Raw genomic sequence first — 22,714 nt, forward strand, 5'->3', positions numbered from 1 at the left:
GTATTTTTTATACAATAAAATTGGCAAGAGAGCATATTTTCAATTTTAGAAAGACCTGCGTTGGATTAGAGAACAGAACACTTATGTTTATGTATTTGTGGTTTTAATTAAGTTACAAAAAATGTTTATAGATTTGATCCAAAGGTCAGCAAAGTCATTGGTATCCTTCATTGATTTGAATGGGCTTTACAATCTCATGGTGTAGAGGAAAAATGGGGTTGATTCTGTCCTCATCTTAACTAGTTTCACATTTTGCTGCAGTCAGTGGAGCATTGCTCCTTCATATGCCCAAGAGCAAAGCTGAGATCCCACATTTTCAAAGGGAGATAACTGGGATAAAACCAACCCACACTTGGTGGCTGACATGGTTTTATGTTGTTCCTAGTAGCGTAGCTACTCTTGCTATTTGCTCACTGTGCTAGAACTGATACAGAATGTGTATATGAAGACCATGGATCAAGTTTTAAGTCAACTAAAGATATTCCCACGGACTGCATCAGTATCCTCATATCAGAATTATGATGTGATCAGCTAAGTCATGTAGAAGTACAGTAAAATTCCTGAAGTGACTTTCCCATTACCAGAATAAACCAAAGAGAGCCCAAGGATAGCAGTAACAACATAATAAAGGAAAACATGAGTTGCCAACAAAGCAATGGTCACACATTTCAATGCTTATCACAGCAGCTGATATTTAAGAAAGAAGAAACAAAATTTATCATCAAACGATTGTAGCAAGCAAATATCAGTAAACAATAATAATTCATTCTGAAAGACCTTATTAGGATTAGAAGAAAATGAAACACTATTTTCATGATGATAGCTGGAAAACACTCTACAACTAAAGGAAACATTTCTAGAAAAAGACACAAAATGCTCATAGATGTCTCATTTTATGAAGATACATCCCAGCAAAAAGACATTCATTACCTTGATGGGCTGTAAGGGCTGGCTGCTTTTCTATGACCCTCAAAAAACCATGCTCCAGGTTTAAGTAGAGATCTACAAAAGTCAACAATATGAGTGGTTAGTGTCACAGTCAACAGCTGTAACAGAAATGATGGCAGCTGCACTGCTGGACACATCTAAGCAATTCCTGAATCTAGAGAAAGACGCATTCAGAAACTACTCAGGTGACAAATGATTTGTCAGTGGAACTTTAGAGGTAGGAATATCCCTCTCTTCCTCTTTCCTGTCCCTTTCATCTGAAATACAGTTTGTTTGCTTCCAAGTCTTTAATGTTTGGACCAGGATCATAACTGCTTTCACGCCATGGGAATGATCATCATAGGGAACTTTCAAAGGTCTATCTGCATCCTTAATTGTCTGACATTTTTAAGAGTCAGTCCATTGTCTAAGATGATGCTGATTGCTCCTTCCAGCCTCCAAGATTCTTTAAGTATGGCTGGCACCTTATGACAGAAAGCCACAAGGAATAACTGAGAAATGTTTTGCATAGCTACACTCTCTAGAACAAGCTCAAGAAATTCGTCACCAGAAAACTGTAGCCAAATCAGCCCTTTAAATACTCAGGCTAAAGGAAACCCAACAATAGTAAAGCAGGAGATATTAATCTCTTGGCCCAACTTTAACAACAATTCTCAGTTATTCAGGAGTTCTTAAAAGGAAAGACATAAAGAAACAGAGTAAGAAAGAAAGCCTTCCTCTCTATTTCTCAGGATGAGCTTTCTTCTTTTTTTATTTATTTTTTATTTCTCAAGATGACTGGAACAACCTAACACTTTAAAGAAAAGGAAATGTGATTACCACTCCCTCTCCATCTCTATCTCTGACATATGCTGAAGAGGAAAGAAAACAAAAACCATGCAGCTTAGAGGACTTCAGAAAGCAAATTTTAACAACAGAAGCTTTGCACTACTGCTCCCTGAACAAAGACATTATCAGTTAGCAAAAGCTCCTCTTTCTGCTGTGCAAGACCTTTTTCTTTCTTTCAGGTCTTTCTCTCAAAACCCAGCTCCTGAAAGTCCTACACAACAGCTCTCTCTTGACACAGCGCAAGAACTGAACTTCATAGTCTGCTGGCTGATGTTATGGACAGTAAGCCTCCCAACTGGTCTTAATAAAGAATGAAAGAATATGTCAAAATTACTTGTTTCAGATCCCAGCTGCTGGAGTTGCTTCAAATCCATCTCACATCATCATCCACCAGCTGATGGCAGATGAGTGCCCCAATTACACTGATCAGGAGGATCTGAATCCTGTTTCTAGTGGACAGGACTCAATACTCCAAGACCATGTCAATGTATATGCCTTCAGACTCCACTCAAGCTTGAAGGGGAACCCTGACATGCCCTTTTGTTTACATACAAGCCTCTACCTTCCTAACACCTATAGTTCCTGAGGAAGTGAGCTCTGGACCTCTCATACAGTTGAATGAGTATGCCAAGTCAGAGTACTGACATTTTACATCAGACTGTCTATGCACATTCCTGAGTCTGGCTATTTTCTAATCAGGTTGTCTTCAGATGGAAGCCAGTGTACAAGCCAAATGTATGTAACCACCTACTTTTCAAATGACGTGGATAAGCTTAACTGAGAATAAGCTCTAGGATGTGGATGAAATCTCAGAGTCATTGAGAAGCTTCAGAACTGTGCGGTATTGCCATCTATCTACTGCCTAAAACTCAACTTCTCATCCCACTAAGAAAAACAAGCACCAACTCAGTGTCCTTACAGCTGATACCTTTAAAAAACACTGGAATCTCTACCAAACTACTCACTGCAGGTTTTCTCAATGTAGCCTTTCTTTGTACAGGTATCTTTTAATAAGTCAGGTGACTGGGAAGTATTTTTACTGAAAAAAGGTCAAAGATAACACTATGCATAAGAGTATGTATTTAAATATTAGGATTGGACAATACAGCTGTAGCTTAACTGTAACCAGAAAAGTTTTTGTTTTAAAAAAAACAACAATTCTCTGCCAGATGTCCATTCACATTCATGTTGCAAATTAAGGCTGCTGTATTTATACTACCATTTGGATATGATATGATATTTGGATATCATATGATATTTATACTATCATCATTATGCTATCATTTTGTATTTATACTATCGAGTTGGAGGCCTGTGGCCAGTGGGGTTCCACAGGGGTTGCTTCTGGGGCCAGTGTTGTTCAACATCTTCATCAATGACCTGGATGAGGGGACAGAGTGTTCGCTGATGACACTAAACTGGGAGGATTGGCTGATTCCCCAGGAGGCTGTGCTGCCATTCAGTGGGATCTCGACCGGCTTCAGACTTGGGCAGAGAGGAACCTCATGAGGTTCAACAAGGACAAGTGTAGAGTCCTGCATCTGGAGAGGAACAACCCCATGCACCAGTACAGGCTGGGGGTTGACCTCCTGGAGAGCAGCTCTGCAGAGAGAGACCTGGGAGTCCTCATTGACAATAAACTGAAGATGAGCCAGCCATGTGCCCTCGTGGCCAAGAAGGCCAATGGCATCCTGGGATGCATCAAGAAGAGTGTGGCCAGCAGGTTAAGGGACATTCTTCTCCCTCTCTACTCTGCCCTGGTGAGGCCTCATCTGGAGTCCTGTGTCCAGTTCTGGGCTCCTCAGCTCAAGAGGGACAGAGAACTTCTGGAGAGAGTCCAGCACAGGGCCACCAGGAGACTGGAGCATCTTTCATACGAGCAAAGGCTGCGGGAACTGGGGCTGTTTAGTCTGGAGAAGAGGAGACTGAGGGGAGATCTTATTAACATTTACAAATATCTAAACAGGGAATGTCAGGAGACTGGGACATCCCTTTTTTCTATAGTAGCTAGCAACAGGACAAGGGGTAATGGGATGAAGCTGGAACACAAAAAGTTCCACTTGAACATAAGAAAAAACTGTTTCACTGTTCAGGTGAGGGAGCCCTGGCACAGGCTGCCCAGAGGGGTTGTGGAGTCTCCTTCCTTGGAGGTCTTCAAGACCCGCCTGGACATGTTCCTATGCGACCTGATCTAGGTGACCCTGCTTCTGCAGGGGGGTTGGACTAGATGATCTCTAAAGGACCCTTCCAACCCCTACCATTCTATGATTCTATGATTTGTTGGAATTAGCACTTAAAAAAATGACAGGTACTTTATGAGTACTTAGGCAGCAGATATTAAATTCAGGTATTTTTTGAAAACTGTTCAGAATTTTGGTAGAATTCAGAACTCCTTAACACCAAGGACCACAAGATCATTGTTAATACACTTCAATTTATTACTTCATAGAGAATCAATTTCAATTAAAATCCATTCAAACGGTGACTGAAAAAATTCTATAATATTGATCTTAATGAGCAACCAGCACAGTTACAATTATTAATCATACTTGAACATGTCATAAAACACTGGGCTAGTATCCATGCTTTATGATCATGTCAAATAAAGAGTATAAAAAAACCCACCCTTTTCCTTGTAGAAGATGCCAGAGATCAGCATACTGCTTAGTAATAAAGGAACAGTTCTGTAACACTGCTGACTGCCTATGTATAACTAAGTAAATGAAGGTGCTCTATCATATGAACCATAAAAGCCTTTAGGAGTAAACTTTTCTTTGAATTATTTTAAAATTACATTACAGAAAGGTTTTTAAAGAATGTCAATGAAAAAAAGAGAAGCTTTTAAATAAACCAGGTTCTTTTTACACAATTTAGAAAAGCAACTTTACAAAGGCACAAAAAGGAGAGGGCTTTTCTCTCACCTCTCTTGCATCTTTCCAGAAATTGTAACTCTTTATTGCACAGGTCATAAATGCCAGTAACAACAGGAAGAAAAATGCTTTTGACCTGTTTGGCAATGTTCACCTTCAGGAATTCAAACCAGCAAAACTTTATTTTACATTTTCAAAAAGGCTTTCAGTGACTTTCATGTTTATTAAAAATGCCAATATGGTGAAACACTTTGCAAACAGAATGCATTCATGCAAGGGTCAGCAACACCAGTGTCATAAAATCAGAAAGATGGTGTTACCAGAACTCATTTGAGTGAAGAGAGGAATTCAGACAGCTTTCAGCCCAACTACTTTCAGTGTGGTTTACATCATACATAGTGAGTGAGAACTGATCTCACCAAAGTTTAGTCGTGTACCATGTAGACAAGTCCATCTGGCAGCCATCGTGAGCTTCTGCAATGATCAGCAACAGATATAATTCATATGATGTGGCTGAGGTGTGACTGGTCTATCTGAAATACAGAGGATGTGTAGCTACTACTGCACGCATATGATAGTAGGATTGCTTAGAGCCCCTATTGAAGGCAGGAGATACCCAACTGAAGGCATGCCAAGTCAAGCTTTGGTGCTTTTGGCACCACTGAGGCTGCCAGTGACTATACTCTACTTCATAAAAAAGACTTGTTGTAAGCAACTTGTTTCATGATAGAGCAAGACAGACGCTCAACAGATACTAAAAGAATTAGGCAGAGAAGTACACTTCCTAATGCAGCAATTCTGGATGCTGGGCAGTCCAAGGGGATGGGACTACAGAGGCCAGACTTCTGGGCTCTGCCTAAACAGCAAGCATCTGCTGCCTGTCAGAGGCAGAGTACTGGGGCAGAGAGATACTGGATCCAACTGAGAATGGCATTTCTTATCTTCTCATTTCCAATGCTACCCACTCAGTTTGACCATAAAGCTGTTGGCTGATGAAGACAGTCAGGTTTTAAACTAGAAGCTCAGCAGTGAAAATTTCTATATACTTTCTAAGGGGTTGGAAGTATAGTCAGGGCTCTGAGTTCCTCAATTCTTTTCTAAAATAACTATCGACCTTCATTTTATTTTATGTCTGATTTCTGGAAAAATCTCATTAGAAATGACAAATATTTTACACTGTAAATGGCACCATCTTATAATTACAGACTTGATTTATTTAAGCTGTGTGAAAGACTGTACCTATTCCTGGAATCCCTTTTACCAGTCTGTTCTTTTCGGCTGGGTGAAAACAAGTGATTTCTACTGGCACTGATCACAAACAGCTGTTGTTAAATCACAGCCTCTGACTGCTCAAAACTTTCCTGTTTAGTCAAAAGCCTTTCATGACTGGCTGCAGCACAAACAGCAATATTTTCTTTCTTTTTTCCTCAAAACTTCAGAAAAATCGTTTTTTCTTTTTCCAATTTACACATGAGTGGACAAATACATACATATATATGTGTAGGTGTGTGTATATATATGTCATATCTATTCATCAAACACATAAGACAGTTTTTGGTATATGTTAGCTCAGAAGGACTAAACTTTCCAGACCAAATTTTCCAGTAGACCAACTTCTGAGAAATTTGAAGTACAGGAATGAAAATAACCAACATTATTAAAGTAATAAGAAATCCAGACAACTGCAATCGTGTCCTTGCAATCACACAAAGCAGCTAATATCACATTCCTAGTAGACTGAGTTGCAATCCTACTTATAGGAACACATCAAAATGAAAGCAAATCATAGTATTATACAGCTAAAAGCTTGCTATAGAAGTTCATCAACACAAACTTCACAGTTGCCTACATGTCTTCTTTATACCACAAACTAATATACCACACATATTGAAGGACAATTTTCTGCTAAACCTATCAAGAGTGTACTACAATCTATTGTGCAGTGTATTGGAACTGATTTTACCTGTCATCTGAATCACTCACTTATTTGATATGAATATGTATTAGCATCATAGCACTAGCTAAAAGGTAACTAAGAGAACCACGGTAATTCAACGGTCTACCAGAGACCAATGATTGCACTGCAAAGTATATTCTTCAGGTTTGAAACCAGACACATGAAATTCAAATAACTGATGCCATGGATGGAATTTAATATTTATCTTCACCGATGCGTGGATTTTAAACACTTAAACTGTGCTCAGATACACACTGCACATACGATATTCTGCTTCAGCTAAAACAAATGATAACTATAGAGAACCCCACAGTGCATACTTGTAACCTGAAAAAAATGGATTCTCAGAAGTCTTAACAGTGCCTAATGTCTAAAAAACCTCTCAGGAACAACCATGGCTTCTGACATCAGAGCCTATATCCTCTGTAATGGCTGAACATGTCCTTGACTGGGAGTAGGAAAAATACAACAAAGACTGCTCTTTGGTAGCCTAATGGATGGCAGCAAAGTCTTGGAAGAGCAGTGTTAAGTACACATGCTACGATTCCTAAAGTGCTACAGGTAAAAAGGACATACAATGGAAAGCAGTAAAAGGGAAACTGATGTATAGTGAAAACAAATGTGTATCAAGCAGAAGGTTAAGATTCCTCTACCTATATCAGGCAATTTAGCATGTTGAGTCCTGGAACACAGTTTTGATGCTAATATGAGGGATAAACTACTATTTGTTGGTAATTTCCAACAGTATTTCCATGCTATGCTTTCTGCTCAATTCACAAGGTCTCTCAGAGATTTTTAGAGCATAACAGGAGCACAGAGCAAAGGAAATCAGCTGGGAATAAAGTTTGCTTGAAGTCTTCTGAAATATCAAGTGTTATTTTCTGTTTTCTTTGTCTTGGATAGATGCCATGTATGCAGCATATGTAAGAAACATTTGCATAGCAATTTGTGCTATAAGAAGAAAGGCCCTTCCTGACTAGCTGGAAGTTTCAGGGTTAGGGAAAAGACAAAAGGTGAGGTCAAGTCAATGAAAACAAAAGAACAGGTGTGTGCTAAGAGGACAGTCAACATTTCAAGTGCTGCACGCCTGTGAACACCACAGGGATATGAAAGTGAGATTCCTCAACTGTTAGACACTTCCCCTGCCAGCTGCCTGGGAAGGTGAACACACTGCCTACCTGGAGCACTTGCAGAGGCAACATCTGTTGGTTTTTTAATAGACAAAAAGAGTATTTCTGGTGGGAGGAACTCGTGATTCCACGGGTGCCAAAACCTTGAGTCCTGAATGTACCCAGGAAAGAAAACAGTACATCCTGGAAATGTAACCAGATGACCTTCTATTGCAAACCTCAGTTGTTCTGACTTCTTCACAGGGATGACAAAGAAATGTGTTGATCTCAAGCAACAGTTGCTCAAGGGACATGAAGGACGGTGGGCAATGGCAGTAGAGATACCACAGCCTCCATAATGCCTACGCAGCATGATTACAGCAAGCTGCAATTGTCTTCTAAAATCCAAACGACCTTCCAGTTCTGTGCTATGTGAGGTCCCGTATTTTCTGACCACTTGAGTTCTGTTTTAGGTAGGTGTGTAACTCCCAGTCATTCATGCTGTGAAATGGAGCCACCACAGCAGAGGAGGGAATTCATAGATGGGAGGGTCAAGGCTTCATGGAAAATTGACAACAAATCTCTTCACATAGTGATGCAAGCTGCAATGGCAGTGCTCAGGTTCCTCCCATCTTCAACATTCACAAGGAAGAAACAGATAAGGTGAATAGGAACTTGCATCATGTTTCTGATAGCCTGGGAGGCTTCACTGCCAAACAGCTGTTTTTTAATCAAGCCTGCCTTTGCTCTAGTATTAAGAGGTTGATAATGCTGTAAAAATCCTTATGACATGTCTCAGCTGGGAGGGGAGAGGTGGTTTATAGTCCTGGTTTACTCACCACATGGACCCTGAAGGCAACGTTTCTATTACAAAGTTCCTCTAAACCTCAGTGAATGATCCATCCTAAGATGAGGTGCATCTTTGAAGGCTCCGTAGCACGCTTCCTGGAAGCATACAGTGCTAAGGTACTACAGCAGATTTTGAATGGGATTATTTTGGAAACTGAAGGAAGGAAAAAAACACAGTTGTATTGTGGTTATCATTGGGCACATATGTTTTTCAGTAGCTGAGCACCTGTGCAGGATGAGCAGAAAATTTACTGAAGAAATAATTTCAACAGGTACCAACAGCTGTGCTAATTTTCAATGAAGCATAATGCCTTATTCTAACACATTTTCCTAGCAGGAGGAATTTTGTTTTGAAGAAAATTTGTCACATTCTGTGTCCTGACAATATATTCCAAGTATCACTTTGCCCCATATCAAACTCACAGAGGAGCTTAGGAGGGGACCCAACATCATCTTAAATGAAGGTACCATTTAATCCCAATCAAAAAATGCTTCTTAAGATCAGCTCTAATAGCAGATTGCTGTCTATGGACACTTTGCTCAGAATCACACATAGCACTATTCTACCACTTTGAGTACAGTCCCAAAAGCTGGACTTGCATTGAAAAATCTCAAAATAACTTCTTCTCTGTATGGTTATGTAATGCTTTTCTAAAAAATGATCTTTCAACTCAGGCTTACAGTGATAACAGCACAATAATGGTATTTCCAACAGTGTGCAGTTCTCCCTAGGAGACATTGGAAGATATTTTGTCAAATTAGTTCCTCAACATCACTAAGTCTGTGAAAAAAGCACAGATCTGTAGCTGGGCCTGTGTCCTTCTATCCTAGTGGAGGCTGGAATAGCATTTTTGCTGATAATAGCCTCAATCAGGCAGTTCTTACTGCAAAGAAAAGTCTTCCTAAAACTCAAGACAAGCCTTCAATTACACAATCACTTGCTATTCTGGCTTTAAGATCCTCAGAACAGACCGGATCATGTGTCCTGAATGAAGAACGAAACAGTTTTAAGTCATTTTCTTATGTAGGAGTAGAAAAGAATGCTAGTTTTCTATTGAGTTTTTTAAATGAGGTCAACTTTCTCTGCAGATAACAGAACACAAAAACACTTAAAAGTATCTGATAAGTGTTACATAATGGTTTTTTAAAACTTTCCAGGTTCACTCCAGCTTCAGTTGAGGTATGCACTGAAGTCAGTGGAAGTCTTTTTGCTGACATCAATGGGCTCTGAATTAGGACTCCATTGCTTGCACACAGCTTGTGTGCTAAGTTAATTCAGAAAAGGGGTTTTAATGGCTTCTTTCACCTAACAATCTCTTGAGCTATGCACTGAGAGATAGAGGGCTTTTTTTCCCCCCTCAATTTTTGGAGGACATTTTGGAGGACAGGACAGCACAGTGTAGCAATAGCTACACTGTGACCTGCATTTTGCAAGTCGAATTTCCAAAAGGCAGAAACTGCTGGCATGAATATGTGTTACTTTTCAGGGAAAAAATGTTCTCCAAAACAGAAAAGCACTTACAGAGTGTTATTCCAGTAACAACCTCAATTAGGAATGCATAAGCCATAATAAAAATATGAGTGGACAGTTGGAAGAAACTGGGCAAAGGGACAGAATCAGTTTTGGACAACTTTACAAATTGCACTGTAGTTGAGAAATTACATCTCAACCTTGGTACTTGGAAACAAACATTTTCAACAGAAACACACTCCAATTTGGTGTAAAAAAGATGATAAGGGGTAGGAATCTGCTGCCATCCTGCTACTCACTGCCCGTATGATTAACACAGTTCTGCTGCACAGGGAATGCTTTATGGACTGCTTTGCTGCTCTGTAACTTCAACTCATAAGAAAGCTGGAGTGGAGCTGAAGTGCAGTGCAATGGCCAGCAGCATTTTGGGGAGAGACAGTGGGAGATGCAGATTGCTAGCTTTTTATAAGCTTCTGCTGGCTTTCATAAAGCATGCAAGGGGGTTGGACTAGATGATGTCTAAAGGTCCTTCCAACCCCTACAATTCTACAATTCTATGATTCTATCCAATGGCATGCCTTTATGGGATCAGACTAAATTACAATCTTCTCTCTATGTGGTAGAGGGGCTACATTAAACACACATCCATACATCCATCACTGGCCTGTTCTTTACAGTCCAGTATGTATTCACTCATCCTCTTACCTATGTCCAAAATTGTATTCTCAACTGCACGGGAAAGGAATAAATCACAAAAGATGCTTCCTTGAATTCTTTGAAATGGCAGTTGCCACTGGCTGACTGATCATGACTCATAACACCAGTTGACATGTCCAGAGGGGAATCAGTGAGAAATAATAAAGGAGAAGCCCCAAAACACATAGTTCTCTATGCCAAATACAGGTCTATGGGGAAATCTATCTGGATCAATCTGTGGTGATCAACTGACACAAAATTATAGCTAGTGGGTCTTTATTGTCCCATATCAATAAAATCACAACTTTCGTGAGCAGCCCTAAAACAGTGATGATTGGTGATCAGAACTTTGCAGTCCAACAAACTCCTAGGTAAGAGTCCGGATGCAGGGGAAGAGAAAACCCAGCCAACACTGAAGAAAAGGACACAGGAATAACAGAAGAAAGGATGAACAGATGAAGGGAAAAAGGACAGTTCTAATCATCTGGGAAAAACACTGAACCTTCAGCATGTGCACTGCCTTTGACATGACACAAGGTGGGGTGAACTCATTTTCACAGATCATGGAAAAACGAAGGGACCCTAAAGCTCCTCGTTATAATCCACATGACGCCAAGACCAAAGGAACAATTCAGTTGAGACATGATCTCTTTGAGATAAAATGCAGCTTACTTAACTAATCAGAGAGAGTTTTTCCCCAAACACAGTGAGCAAAGCTTAATCAGGAACATAATGCCATGTGTGAAGGACGTTTTGTTAAAAATACACTGCATGTACTGAAGAACTTTGGTTTTTTTCTTATGAAGTGACATATAACGGGCACTGAACCAAAACACCACAGAAGTATGAGGCTTATGCTATCTCACTGGACTACTGAGCAATACTTAACATTGAGAAAGTATTGCAGATATATGGTAGAGGATTTCAAAATGTTCCTTTATGCTATTGCCACAATTGCGTTTTTGTTCCATGTTACCACAGCTGTTAGAAAGCCTTAGTAGAGAGCTAATAACACAAAACATCATAAAACATATTAAACTTACTTGGAAAACATGTACAAGCTTTTCTGCAACTCTTTCTTCCCTGTCTTCTAATCAAGATCTCCATATTGAGCTCAGTTTTGCATTTTCTCAGTAGCATAAATTAGAAGCAACGCCATTCAATCCAATAAAATTACTCCAATATAAAAAAAGGAATCAGCCATCTGCAAAATACTGAGTCTAACACGGAATTTTCCACTGACAGCTCTGACCACAAAACAGGTTACAGAGATTACTCTTTTATCTAACACTGAAAGTAAACAATTAATGCAAAATGTACATCTCAAAATGTCTGTAAAGGCAGTATGTTCATTACTTCTGCCCTTTATATGTAATTATTTTCATCTTAGTAAGCAGTCAGTTAAGCAGGACTACCATCCAGCTGTAGATGGAGCCTATTCATCATGCAAAACAATGTCTCTAGTTATTTATGCGTTATTTTACCTTTTGTTCCCACTTTGGAAAGCATGAGGAATCTATGAGATATTTTCATGCACCATTTCTCATGGGAGAATGTCAAGTCACCTTTTATGCCCTCAAGCAAACTTCTTCTACCTGATCTCAACAACCAGCCATATAAAAATTATTTTTCATACCTTGTGTAAGCAGCTGGAGGTTTCGGACTTCTTCTCTCACCTTCAGCTGAAGGACTTGCTGCAGAATGTGCTGTCGCAGGCCTTCCTGGGCAATGCCCATTCGTTCAAGCTTTTTGTCAGTAAGTCTCAGCAAAGCACGGCCTGGATGCAAAAGGCAAAAAGGAAAATCAGTCAAGGATTTCCATTAATGCTATAGTCTCACTCTGACAGGATAATCTCCTACAGAAGAAATTCTCAGCCCTGAAATACCTCAGTCTGAGAGGTTATTGTTTTCATCTGTTAGGTACCTCCTTACTGTCAAAGATCTCTGTTCCACTCCTCTAATTTCCTGTATTGTTGTGGTGCTTTGGAGACATGTAGGCATGTAAAATATCTGTTGCGTCATTTTAGACAACTAATTGCTGTTCTTAAGTCCCAGGTGGTCTCCACAGGCAGGATATCCTCTATAAGTCTACAGTTGGTCCAGGTGCCTAAAGAGATCCTCACCTATTTTTAAGCATCTACATTACTGTCAAGAAATCACCAGTAAAAATGAATTTGACCAATTGAATCAATTTCAGATATACTGAGGATGAATACTGTTGCAAATCAGATACATCTCAGGAGGACCCTGTACTTCCTAATCCAGACTTCCAAATCCCTCCCAACAACAAGCTATCACAGCAAAACAGAAAAAAGAGCCAGAGATTTCCCTTTGCACTATCAGTTATACCTAAATCATTCCTGAAAAATGATGTTTGTCCAACTATAAAAAGACATTTGCCCAACTATAAGGAGTCTACAGTCTTTGCAGGCAATCACTCTCAGTTTGTGACTTATCTTTACAGGGTAATGTTGAACCATGATCCCACACAGATTGTAGATGTTAAAATAAATCCAACAATCCACAGCCCAGATTCTGCTAGCAGAACTCTAACTCCATCTTTTGGGCATCACTGTGCTGTAAATAAACGGAAGGCAGCACAGTGGCTGACACAACACTAGGAAGTATTTGGATCAAGCAAAGAACCAAAGCATCAAGCAGAGCTCTACCTCAGGAAGAAAACCAAAACCTACATTCTTTGGTCTTCACCACTGCTGTAATCTAGTACAAAGAGGAGTGCCCTGCAGCCCTCTACTGACCCTTGATTCCAAATATATACATTTGACATCCAAAGATACCCGCAAATCACGCTAGAGCTACATTGATGCTACCTTCGAAAATGGCATGCCGTCTGGGTCACTTTTTAAAACTAACACTGTTTTCTACCTCTTCTAGTTCTGAATGTAAGGGCATTTTAATTACTAAAAATCCCTTCTTTGATTTCTCAGGCTTTATTCTGAAGTCAGAAGAAGACAGTGAAGAGGAAGCTACTCTCTCTGCAACACAGCAGCCTCTGAGCTACCATTACCGTGGCTTTTAGATGAATGGTACAATTTAGCTCATCATAAAGTGTTACTCAACATGGCAAGATAAGGCCCTTATTCAATCTCCTTCCTTACAAAACAGCAGTAAGTACAGAATTTTTATTATTATTTTAATTAAAAAAATTAAGATAAATGCTAAGAATTTAAAGGGGTGCATAATACTTGCCCCAAACCAAGCAGTTAGCAGCATACCCTTCACTAACTGTTAGATCACAAGCAGTTCTGTGAAGCCATTAGTGGGATCTTGATACAATGCAATATAAAATTCTGGGATATGACTGTTAATAAAGCAAGATGTTATTGATCAGATTAAAAAGGCTGAGTTCATACATTTTATGCCCTTCCATGTCTCTCAAGCACTGCACACTACAAAAGATGACCTTTAGATTAGAAAAACTTGCTTTGAAATCATAAACAAGAAGAATTCTATGGGTTAATGTAATAACAAAATGTGGAAATTAGACTCCTACAGATCAATGCCAGCTGTCCAATTCCCCTGGTGATACAGATAGTAATAATGACTTCAATTTTTATATCGTCTTATCACACTGAAACATCTTAGAGCAATTTAAAACGGATGTACAACAGTCCAAGAGTATGGTCTGTAATGTCAACCTAGCAACTGAAAGCAAACAAAAAATAAATAAGTCATAAGTTTAAAGAGTGCCAACATGCATGTCATCTCTAGGGCAGGCAGTCAGCAACAGTACTATGACTGGACAGAGAGAGGCCATGTATCTCATCCAGTGCCCTCCACCTCTTTTGGTCATGGATATAGTCATTACTCTTTAATTTCTCTGGGAAACTCTTGATCTCATATTCAAATCAGTTTTCTACCCCAGCCTTTGGAAGTTGAGTGTGCACAAAACAGACATGTGTCTCTTCAACTCCTGGGGCAGTCCCTCTGTGCCTTAGCTCAAAGCACAATGCCACTGGAAAAAAAAACATGTCTTTGACTCATACTATCTGCAGCAGCTTGCACAAGCTGCCTTAAGTTAACTCTTTCTCACACCAGAGCCAATGTGACATGCTGACAGCAATGAGGCGAGAAATGTGGCATTTCAAGAATAGAACTAAGCAAATTCAATCCTCCCCATACTTTCTTCCCCCTAACCAGCCAAGAAAACAACATTCTAGCACTAAATTTTGCCTTTGAAAAAATAGAGCTAATGCCTGGATCAGTCAACAAAGCCATTAAGCTACTAAGGCCAAGGTCTTGATAATCAGCTAATGATTTTGGATGCTTCACTCTCTTGCTTCCTGTAATGTACATATCTAAAAGAGTTATCATTTGGTGCCAAGAACTCTGTAAGGGTTATTGAACATTGAAACTTTTTGTCCAGAGAGGTTTTGGAGTCTCCATGTTTGGAAACATTCAAAACCTGAGCAACCTGCTGTAGTTGTCCCCGCTTTTGAGTAAGAGGTTGGACTAGATGATTACCAGAGGTGCCTTCCAACATCAGCCGTTCTGTGACTCTGTGAAGTAACCTGCCTAAAGGATCTGAAGGCAAAAATCTATTTTCCTTGAAAAAAAGATGATTAACAAGGGAAATTCATAAGCATGCACAAAAGACAATCATTTTGAGAAGCATTATGGTTAAAAAAGCAAGACAGCTCTACAGTAAAAATTGGGGATAGATCTTTAATTTCCAGATTGTTGGACAGTATACATTATCAAGAATCATAGAATCATACAATGGGAGGGGTTGGAAGAGACCTTTAGAGATCATCTAGCCCAACCTCCCTGCTAAAGCAGGGAGGTAACATAGGAACACATCCAGGTGTGTTTTGAAAATCTCCAGAGAAGGAGACTCCACACCCTCCCTGGGCAGCCTGTGCCAGGGCTCCATCAGTTACAGCAGTTTTTTCTTATGTTTAAATGGAACTTTTTGTGTTCCAGCTTTTGTCCATTACTCCTTGTCCTGTTACTAGATAAAACAGAAAAAAAGTGATGTCCCAACCTCCTGACATCCACCATTTAGAGCTCAATGCTGTTTTAGCCAGGCGTCCACCAAGTCATAAACTGGATAGCAGAGAGAAATATAACGAGCGGTTTGTGAGCCGAGATAAGGACAGAGAAATCGCTCAACAATTAGCGTCACAGGCAAAACAGACTCAACTTGAGGAGAAAAAGGTTTGATTTAGTAAAGGAACAATAAGAACAGGGAGATGAGAAATAAACTGAATCTTAAATCACCTCCCTCCACCCCTCCCTCTTCCTGGGACTCCACTTCCTTCCCCTCTTCTGTGGCACACGGGATGAGTCAGTTCATTACAGATGGACTTTGCCACTGCTTCTTCTCAGGGGGAGGCCTCCTCACATTTCCCACTGCTACACTGTGGGGTCCCTCCCATGGGAGACAGTCTCTCATGAACTTCTCCAGCGTGGGTCCTTCCCATGGGCTGCAGCTCCTCATGAACTGCTCCAGCATGGGGCCTCCCATGGGGGCAGCTCCTCACACTCTGCCCTACTGTGGGTCATCCACCGTGAGAACAGTCCTTCGGGTACCGACTGCTCCAGCCTGAGTCCCTCACAGGATAACAAGTACAGACAGCAAACCTGCTCTGGCGTGGGCTCCTCTCTTCCCATGGGCTCCTCGGTCCTGCCAGGAACTCGCTCCATGGTGAGCTTCCCACAGAGTCACAGCCTCCTTCAGGCATTCACCCGCTCCAGCGTGGGCTCCTCCACGGGCTACACATGGCCCTGGTGGCCTCCATGGACTGCAGGGGCACAGCTGCCTTGCCATGGGCTGCACCGGGGAGTCTTTCTTTCAGCGCCTAAGCACCCTCCTCCCCTTCCTTCTCCACTGACCTTGGTGTTTGTGGAGATGTTTTCACATTCTCACTCCCTGTTGCTGCTGCTGTTTAGCAACTGCCCAGCAACAACTTCTCATTCTCCAATACATTATTCACAGAGGTGTTAACGCCAATCACTAATTAGCCAGGCCTGAGTCAGATGTGGGGTCCAGCTTAGAATTGACTGCCCCTAGCCCTTATCAGCTACAGGGGAAGCTTCTGGCAGCTCTTTGTTTAAAGAACCTACCCCTGTAGCTCCATCCCCTACCAAAAAGCCTGGTCCAGGCAAAACCACTCCAGTTGCTCCCTCAGATAGAGAGCAACTCCATCTCCTTGTCTCTTTGGCCTGTCCTTCCTAAACAATACATAGCCCACCATGGCTGTGCTCCAGCCATGTGAGCTGTGCCACCGCATTTCAGTAACTGTGATGAGGTCGTAGCCCTGCATTTGAGCAGAAAATGTAACAGTGTTTTCTAGCAGTGTACACTGATCTGTGCTAGGACACATGCAAAGGAACTTCATGCACATCTCAGAAAAATTTCCCAATGCTACATAACTACCTCTTACAGGTAGTAGCTACATGCATAAGAAAGACCAGAAGATTTTTTTCAAAAGTACCTTGATCAACAGAATGATAAAGATCACAGTCACGAACACCTAGGCTTTGGCTCTAGCTAATTGCAAGGCTGGAAACCAAATGCTTTAAAGAAACACAACTCCCTTAGTATCTGTACACATTTCTTAGCACCTAAACTTAGCCTTCTCACACTCAGGACAGATCAGCTGTGGAATGTTCTGAGACACCCCAAGGCCAGACACAGAATATAAAATACTTTCTATCTTAATAATGGATTGATGGCCTAATTTTTTCTAATATGACTTAGCTGCTGCAAATCTCACTTGATCAAGCTGAGATTAGGTGAAAATTTGAACGGAGGGAGAAACATTGCATGCCTCAGAACATTAATATGAGTATAAGCACTGGTCCAATGAGGTTGGCATTGGCCCTAGAGCAAGTAATGTGGCACAGTCTGCTGTACCTCATCAGAAATGCTTGTACTTTCCTGCACCAGTATAGCCTACTGCTCTTCTCCCAAGCCTGGGAACCTGCACCAACTGCCAGTTCACAGACATCAGGGGGCACCATACGAGATGCCTTGAAAGCAGAATTGTAATGTAGGTGAGTGAACAGGTTGAAAAGGACTTATTAAATGTCTAGAAAGAACTGAAGAGGTACAGGGAAATGAGAGCAAATAGTAAGATGCTGGTCTCATGCAAAACCCTGAAAAAAAATGGCTAATTAAAGTTGAGGAAAATTATAAACTAGTGGGAACAAATGATGTGAGCAAAACATGGCCAAGAAAGGTAATCATGTCTCCTGAGTGCAGTATGATAGGTACATACCAATATCAAGACAAGATATTCAGTTTATTTACTAATTGGACACATAATCTAGGAAAAAACAGGGTGGAGAACGAAAGGACATTAAAAAATGCCCTAATGCCAGACCAACAGTTCACTTATCGTTATATTCAGAGTGGCAGTAGGAGATGTATTTCGGGACAGCTACTGGGAGGGCTACTTTCTGAAACTATTCCCTTTGCACTCTGCAAGCATCAAGAACTGTAATTCTACAGTTATTAGAGTGTATGGCATCTTTAGCACCTACTTATTGTCCTGATGTCCTCCATAAACGTGTCTTTTTGATCTTCCTAGTGCTGTCTGCCTCTGCAGCCTCCTGGGGTAGCAAATTCAAGCAGCTCACTGCCCATTTTTGTCTGGTTTGCATTGATTTCTTACTGATTGCTTCAAATGTTCTCCAGCTTTTGCATTGCAGTTGGTTAACAGTTCAACACTCAGCTATTCTATTGCTTCCATGATTTGGAAACTTGAGTTATATGCCTTCTGATCACATTTCTAGATGGATCCAGCTGATAAACCTAGAAAAACAGCAACATGGGATTCACTAAGCCCCTAAATTACGCGAGATGGAAACTTATTCAACTTTATACTTCAGTGCTGCAAACAGCATTTTAAATTGTTGTTGACACAACAGGATACTCTCAACTGGTGCTTGTCTAGTTTTGGGGTAGAACAACTTCAAGCATGTTGCTTTTGTATTTATGTCTTTACTTCTACAAACATAATTCTAGCTCACTGGAGTTTTCTTCTACTTGAAGCAGTCTGACCACAACTTTCCTTTTGCTGATATAGGCTGATTCTTGGCTTCTCTTCAGTGCCTAACATCAGGACTTGTAGGACTTAGTAAGTAACAAATTCCCATGATAGAGACATAGATACTAATAATATTGTTCAAGTGCTGGTGAGACACAAGTATAAAAGTCTCATAATATACTCATGAAAGAAGAATTCAAACAAGAATAGGCAGAGAGAGGATATGACTTCATAGTGAGGAATGGTGAAACTGAGAGGTGAGAGGAGGTGAGAATGAAAATGCCCTCAAGATGGCAGTGGAGAGAGATGAACATCATGCAAAGTGGAAAACTTATAACTTAGGAACCAAGTTGAAAAGAGAACAAATGGATGTCAATACAGTTGAGAACACTGGGTTCAGAAACATCTTGTAAAAAAAGAAACACAAACTAGAAGGCAATCAAGTCTTCAGAGCAAACTTGATATGACTTCATGATGCTGTTCTTGATAACCCACTCATCAGATCTTCTACAGTCCTAGACTTTCTGCTTTCCACAGGAAAATGTAAGAGTACGTCTCTCCTTGGGCCAGTCTCATCACTCAGTACTCAACCAGACACAGCAGCCACTTTGTCATCAACACCTTGTGAGAAATCTATCACTCTTCTTGCAAAAGCAGTTAGATCTGTCTCATCTTACTAATCATTTTAGCCCTTAGACTAGTGCAGACTCTTGGTAAGCTTCAGCTTGCATTACCACCCTCTTTGCCCCATTTCAGCTACACTAATCAGGGAAGACTCACTTGGATTATTTTCTCATCATACTCACCACAGCAACAAATGATTTATTGATTTACCTACTATTGTAAGAACAGCTGCCAGCCTAGGCAAAGGAAAATCAGCTCCCAAAATTGCTATTGGTAGCTACCTGGTACTTCTGCCACAATGAGCAGTTCTCAATTGGTGACCAGCTTCAGTAGAAGACACAAGGGATACTGGTCAGAAATAAAGCAGAGAGAATAGTTTCTAACAAAAGGTACCAGAGGGAGCAACGATAACTATTTAAACTTGATGAATATCATAGATCTCCAGCTGAGGAAGTCCTCCAACATCAGAGCCAGCATTTTTGTGCTTTCTCATCCTGTTAACGAATGCAGCAAACCTCCAGGGAGCTGTTAGAAATTACTATCTGGTAGTCACAGGAATGGGAGAGGCCTGTGACTTCAGTATGGCTCCAGTGGAAGCACAGGAAAGCACATGAAGGCATTTGCTCATGTATCAAATTAGTTTTGGACACGTCTTTATCTGTTAACATCATCAAAGAAGATGCTTCTGGTCCTTTCTCATTCATTGTTTTCTGGATCTGGATGAGGCCATCTCTACATTAGAGTTTCTCAAAGAAAACACTGTCACATAGTGAAAAATTAATGTCCAACCAAACTCAAAACAGCAGCAATGTAAACAAAAGCACTATCTAGATATTATCTGTATCTTTTGTCTTCACATCATGTCTGTTTATAGTTCTGATAGAGGAAGTGATGACTATTGTTACTGCTGCCAATAAATCAACAATAAAATCAGTTTATTTCTATTAAACTCCTTGCATACCATAGTTCTCTTGCACCTTTCTGCCCTTCCTCCACACTTCTGAACAGCAAGCATGAACAGGATATGAAAGAAGTCAACACAATCTTTAACTTAGCTGCATTTTCAAATACAAAACTAGCAACAACCAAGATATGACGTTGTTGCTAAATAGGTCTATTTCTGACAAACTTAAGTGGTCAGTAACATATCTGTGAAGCTATTAAACTCAGATTACTTACTTTTGCATAACTTGCTCTCACCTTAGTGCTGTCTTTCCCAATTTCCTCCATATTCCATCAAATAACACTGTCATTTTCCATTCTCTTAATTCTGATGCAGTCCTTTGAGCTCCTGCTCAAAAATGGTCTTCGAAAATACACCAAGGTAGGAGATGTCTTCCTGGCACTGAGCTTTTCCCTGGCTCTTCCTAAGGACTTCTCCCATCTAGCTATGTTCAGCTGCTTCTCCCTAGCCACTACTATTTTTGGGGCTCTTATGCCCTGCTACGCAGGCTCAATCATGTCCATCTGATCAGTCATGACGATGTCAGGTTTATGCTACTGAAATAAATCAACAAACTTGCAGTAATGGTTCATCATGGAACGACAGTGAGGTAACAGAGCATGGAATACTGCATATTAATTTTAGGGAATGGATTTTCAAAGTACTCTTACTCTCTCTAGTAGATACTTTCTTTCGGCCAAGCAACTCAAAACAGATGAGGTACCTTGAAAAGTCATGCTAAAAACAAAAATCCCTCTCCAGAACTGGGAGTCTCCTGACATGCAACTCCTCCTATAACTAAGCAATTCCTGCTCCTTGATTTATCCACACTTTCAAGGAAGTATTTAATTAAATACTTTAATTGTGTGGGAGCACCATGCATCCTTATCTCACAGAATGACTTAGGTTGGAGAAGAACTTCAAGATCAACAAGTCCAAGCACTAACCTCATGCTGCCAAGTCCACTACTAAACCATGTCCCTAAGAACCACATTATCATGTCTTCTGAATACCTCCAGGGATGGTGATTCTACCACTTCCTAGGGCAGCCTGTTCCAATGCTTGCCAACTCTTTCTGTGAAGAAATTTTTCCTAATCTCCAATCTAAACCTCCCCCTGGCACAGCTTGAGGCCATTTCCTCTTGTCCTATCTCTTATTACCTGGGAGAAGACACCTCCTTTCAGGTAGTTGTAAAGAGAGACAGGTAAGGTCTCCCCTCAGCCTCCCTCTCTCCAGGCTGAACAACCACCAGCTCCCTCAAACGCTCCACGTCAGACCTGTTCTCCAGACTCTTCAACAGCTTAATTGCCCATCTCTGGACGCAATCCAGGACCTCAAGGTCTTTCTTGTAGTGAGGGGCCCCAAACTGAACACAGTATTTGAGGTCCAGTCTCAACAGTGCCAAGTACAGGGGCACAGCCTGGTCTGGCTGGTCACACCCTTTCTGATACAAATCAGGATGCCATTGGCCTTCTTGGCCACCTGGGTACACTGCTGGCACATTTAGTTGCCTGTTGACCAACACCCCCAGGTTCTTTTCTGCCAGGCTGCTTCCCAGCCACACATCCCCAAGCCTGTAGTGTTGCCTGGGATTGTTGTGGCCCAAGTGCAGGACCCAGAACTTGGTCTTGTTGAACGTCATACAGTTGGGCTCAGCCCATCAATCCAGCCTGTCCAGGTCCATCTGAAGAGCCTTTCTGCCCCCATGCTCCCACCCAACTTGGTGTCATCTGCAAACTTACTGAGGGTGCACTTGATCTCCTTGTATAGATCATCGAAAAAGATGCTAAACAGAACTGTTACAGATATGTAACAGCCTTAGTTATTTATTATATGAGTTATATTTTGAATTAATGACTCTAGCATGTAATGATTTACACATATATTCCTAAATTACTTTCTTCTAAGACAATATTGGTTCCATGGAGAGAAGGGAAGGGGTTAATGAAAAACTGCAGATCGTGATTACTGGAAGTGGTTCAGTAAGTAATTTACGGTACTGATGGGAAGAACTATATTGATTTCTTACAAGTCTTGAGTAAAAGATTGTTGGACAGTCCTGGTTTTCAGCTGAATATATTCAGGACCTGATGATTTTAATAGGAGGAAATAGTAATAACTTGAATTCCCCTCTGAAATATAAATTCAGGCACAAATCATGTCACACTATTTTTCAAATGTACTGTAAAATGTGAGACAACCATTTTTAGTGCTCTCAGGAAGGACCTGATAGGACCCACAAAGTAAATTAAAGATAAATGTAAACCTTTAGCAGGCAGTCTATAAATCCACATTGTTTGTTGTATATACATTTGCCAACCTACTTCCTGGCCATACAAAATTATATATTGTCTACAGCTATATATAAAGATATAAAGACATATCATAATGGACTGCTATTATA

General features: G+C 40.6%; 1 protein-coding gene across 2 annotated transcripts in view; it reads right to left on the reverse strand.

The window, feature by feature from the left end:
- Positions 1–22,714, reverse strand: part of SAMD12 (sterile alpha motif domain containing 12) — a 179,773-nt gene that overhangs the window by 80,370 nt on the left and 76,689 nt on the right. Inside the window, exons 4-5 of one of the 2 annotated variants that reach the window (XM_061994668.1) lie at positions 12,365–12,505; positions 931–1,002 (exon numbers count right to left, since the gene is read on the reverse strand). In XM_061994668.1, coding sequence (XP_061850652.1) covers positions 931–1,002; positions 12,365–12,505 — 213 coding nt within the window. The remainder of the gene's footprint in view (positions 1–930; positions 1,003–12,364; positions 12,506–22,714) is intronic. The other variant, XM_061994669.1, reaches the window with a different exon arrangement.

This window comes from Colius striatus, chromosome 4 (genome assembly GCF_028858725.1).
Source record: "Colius striatus isolate bColStr4 chromosome 4, bColStr4.1.hap1, whole genome shotgun sequence".
Classification (NCBI taxonomy): Eukaryota; Metazoa; Chordata; class Aves; order Coliiformes; family Coliidae; genus Colius; species Colius striatus.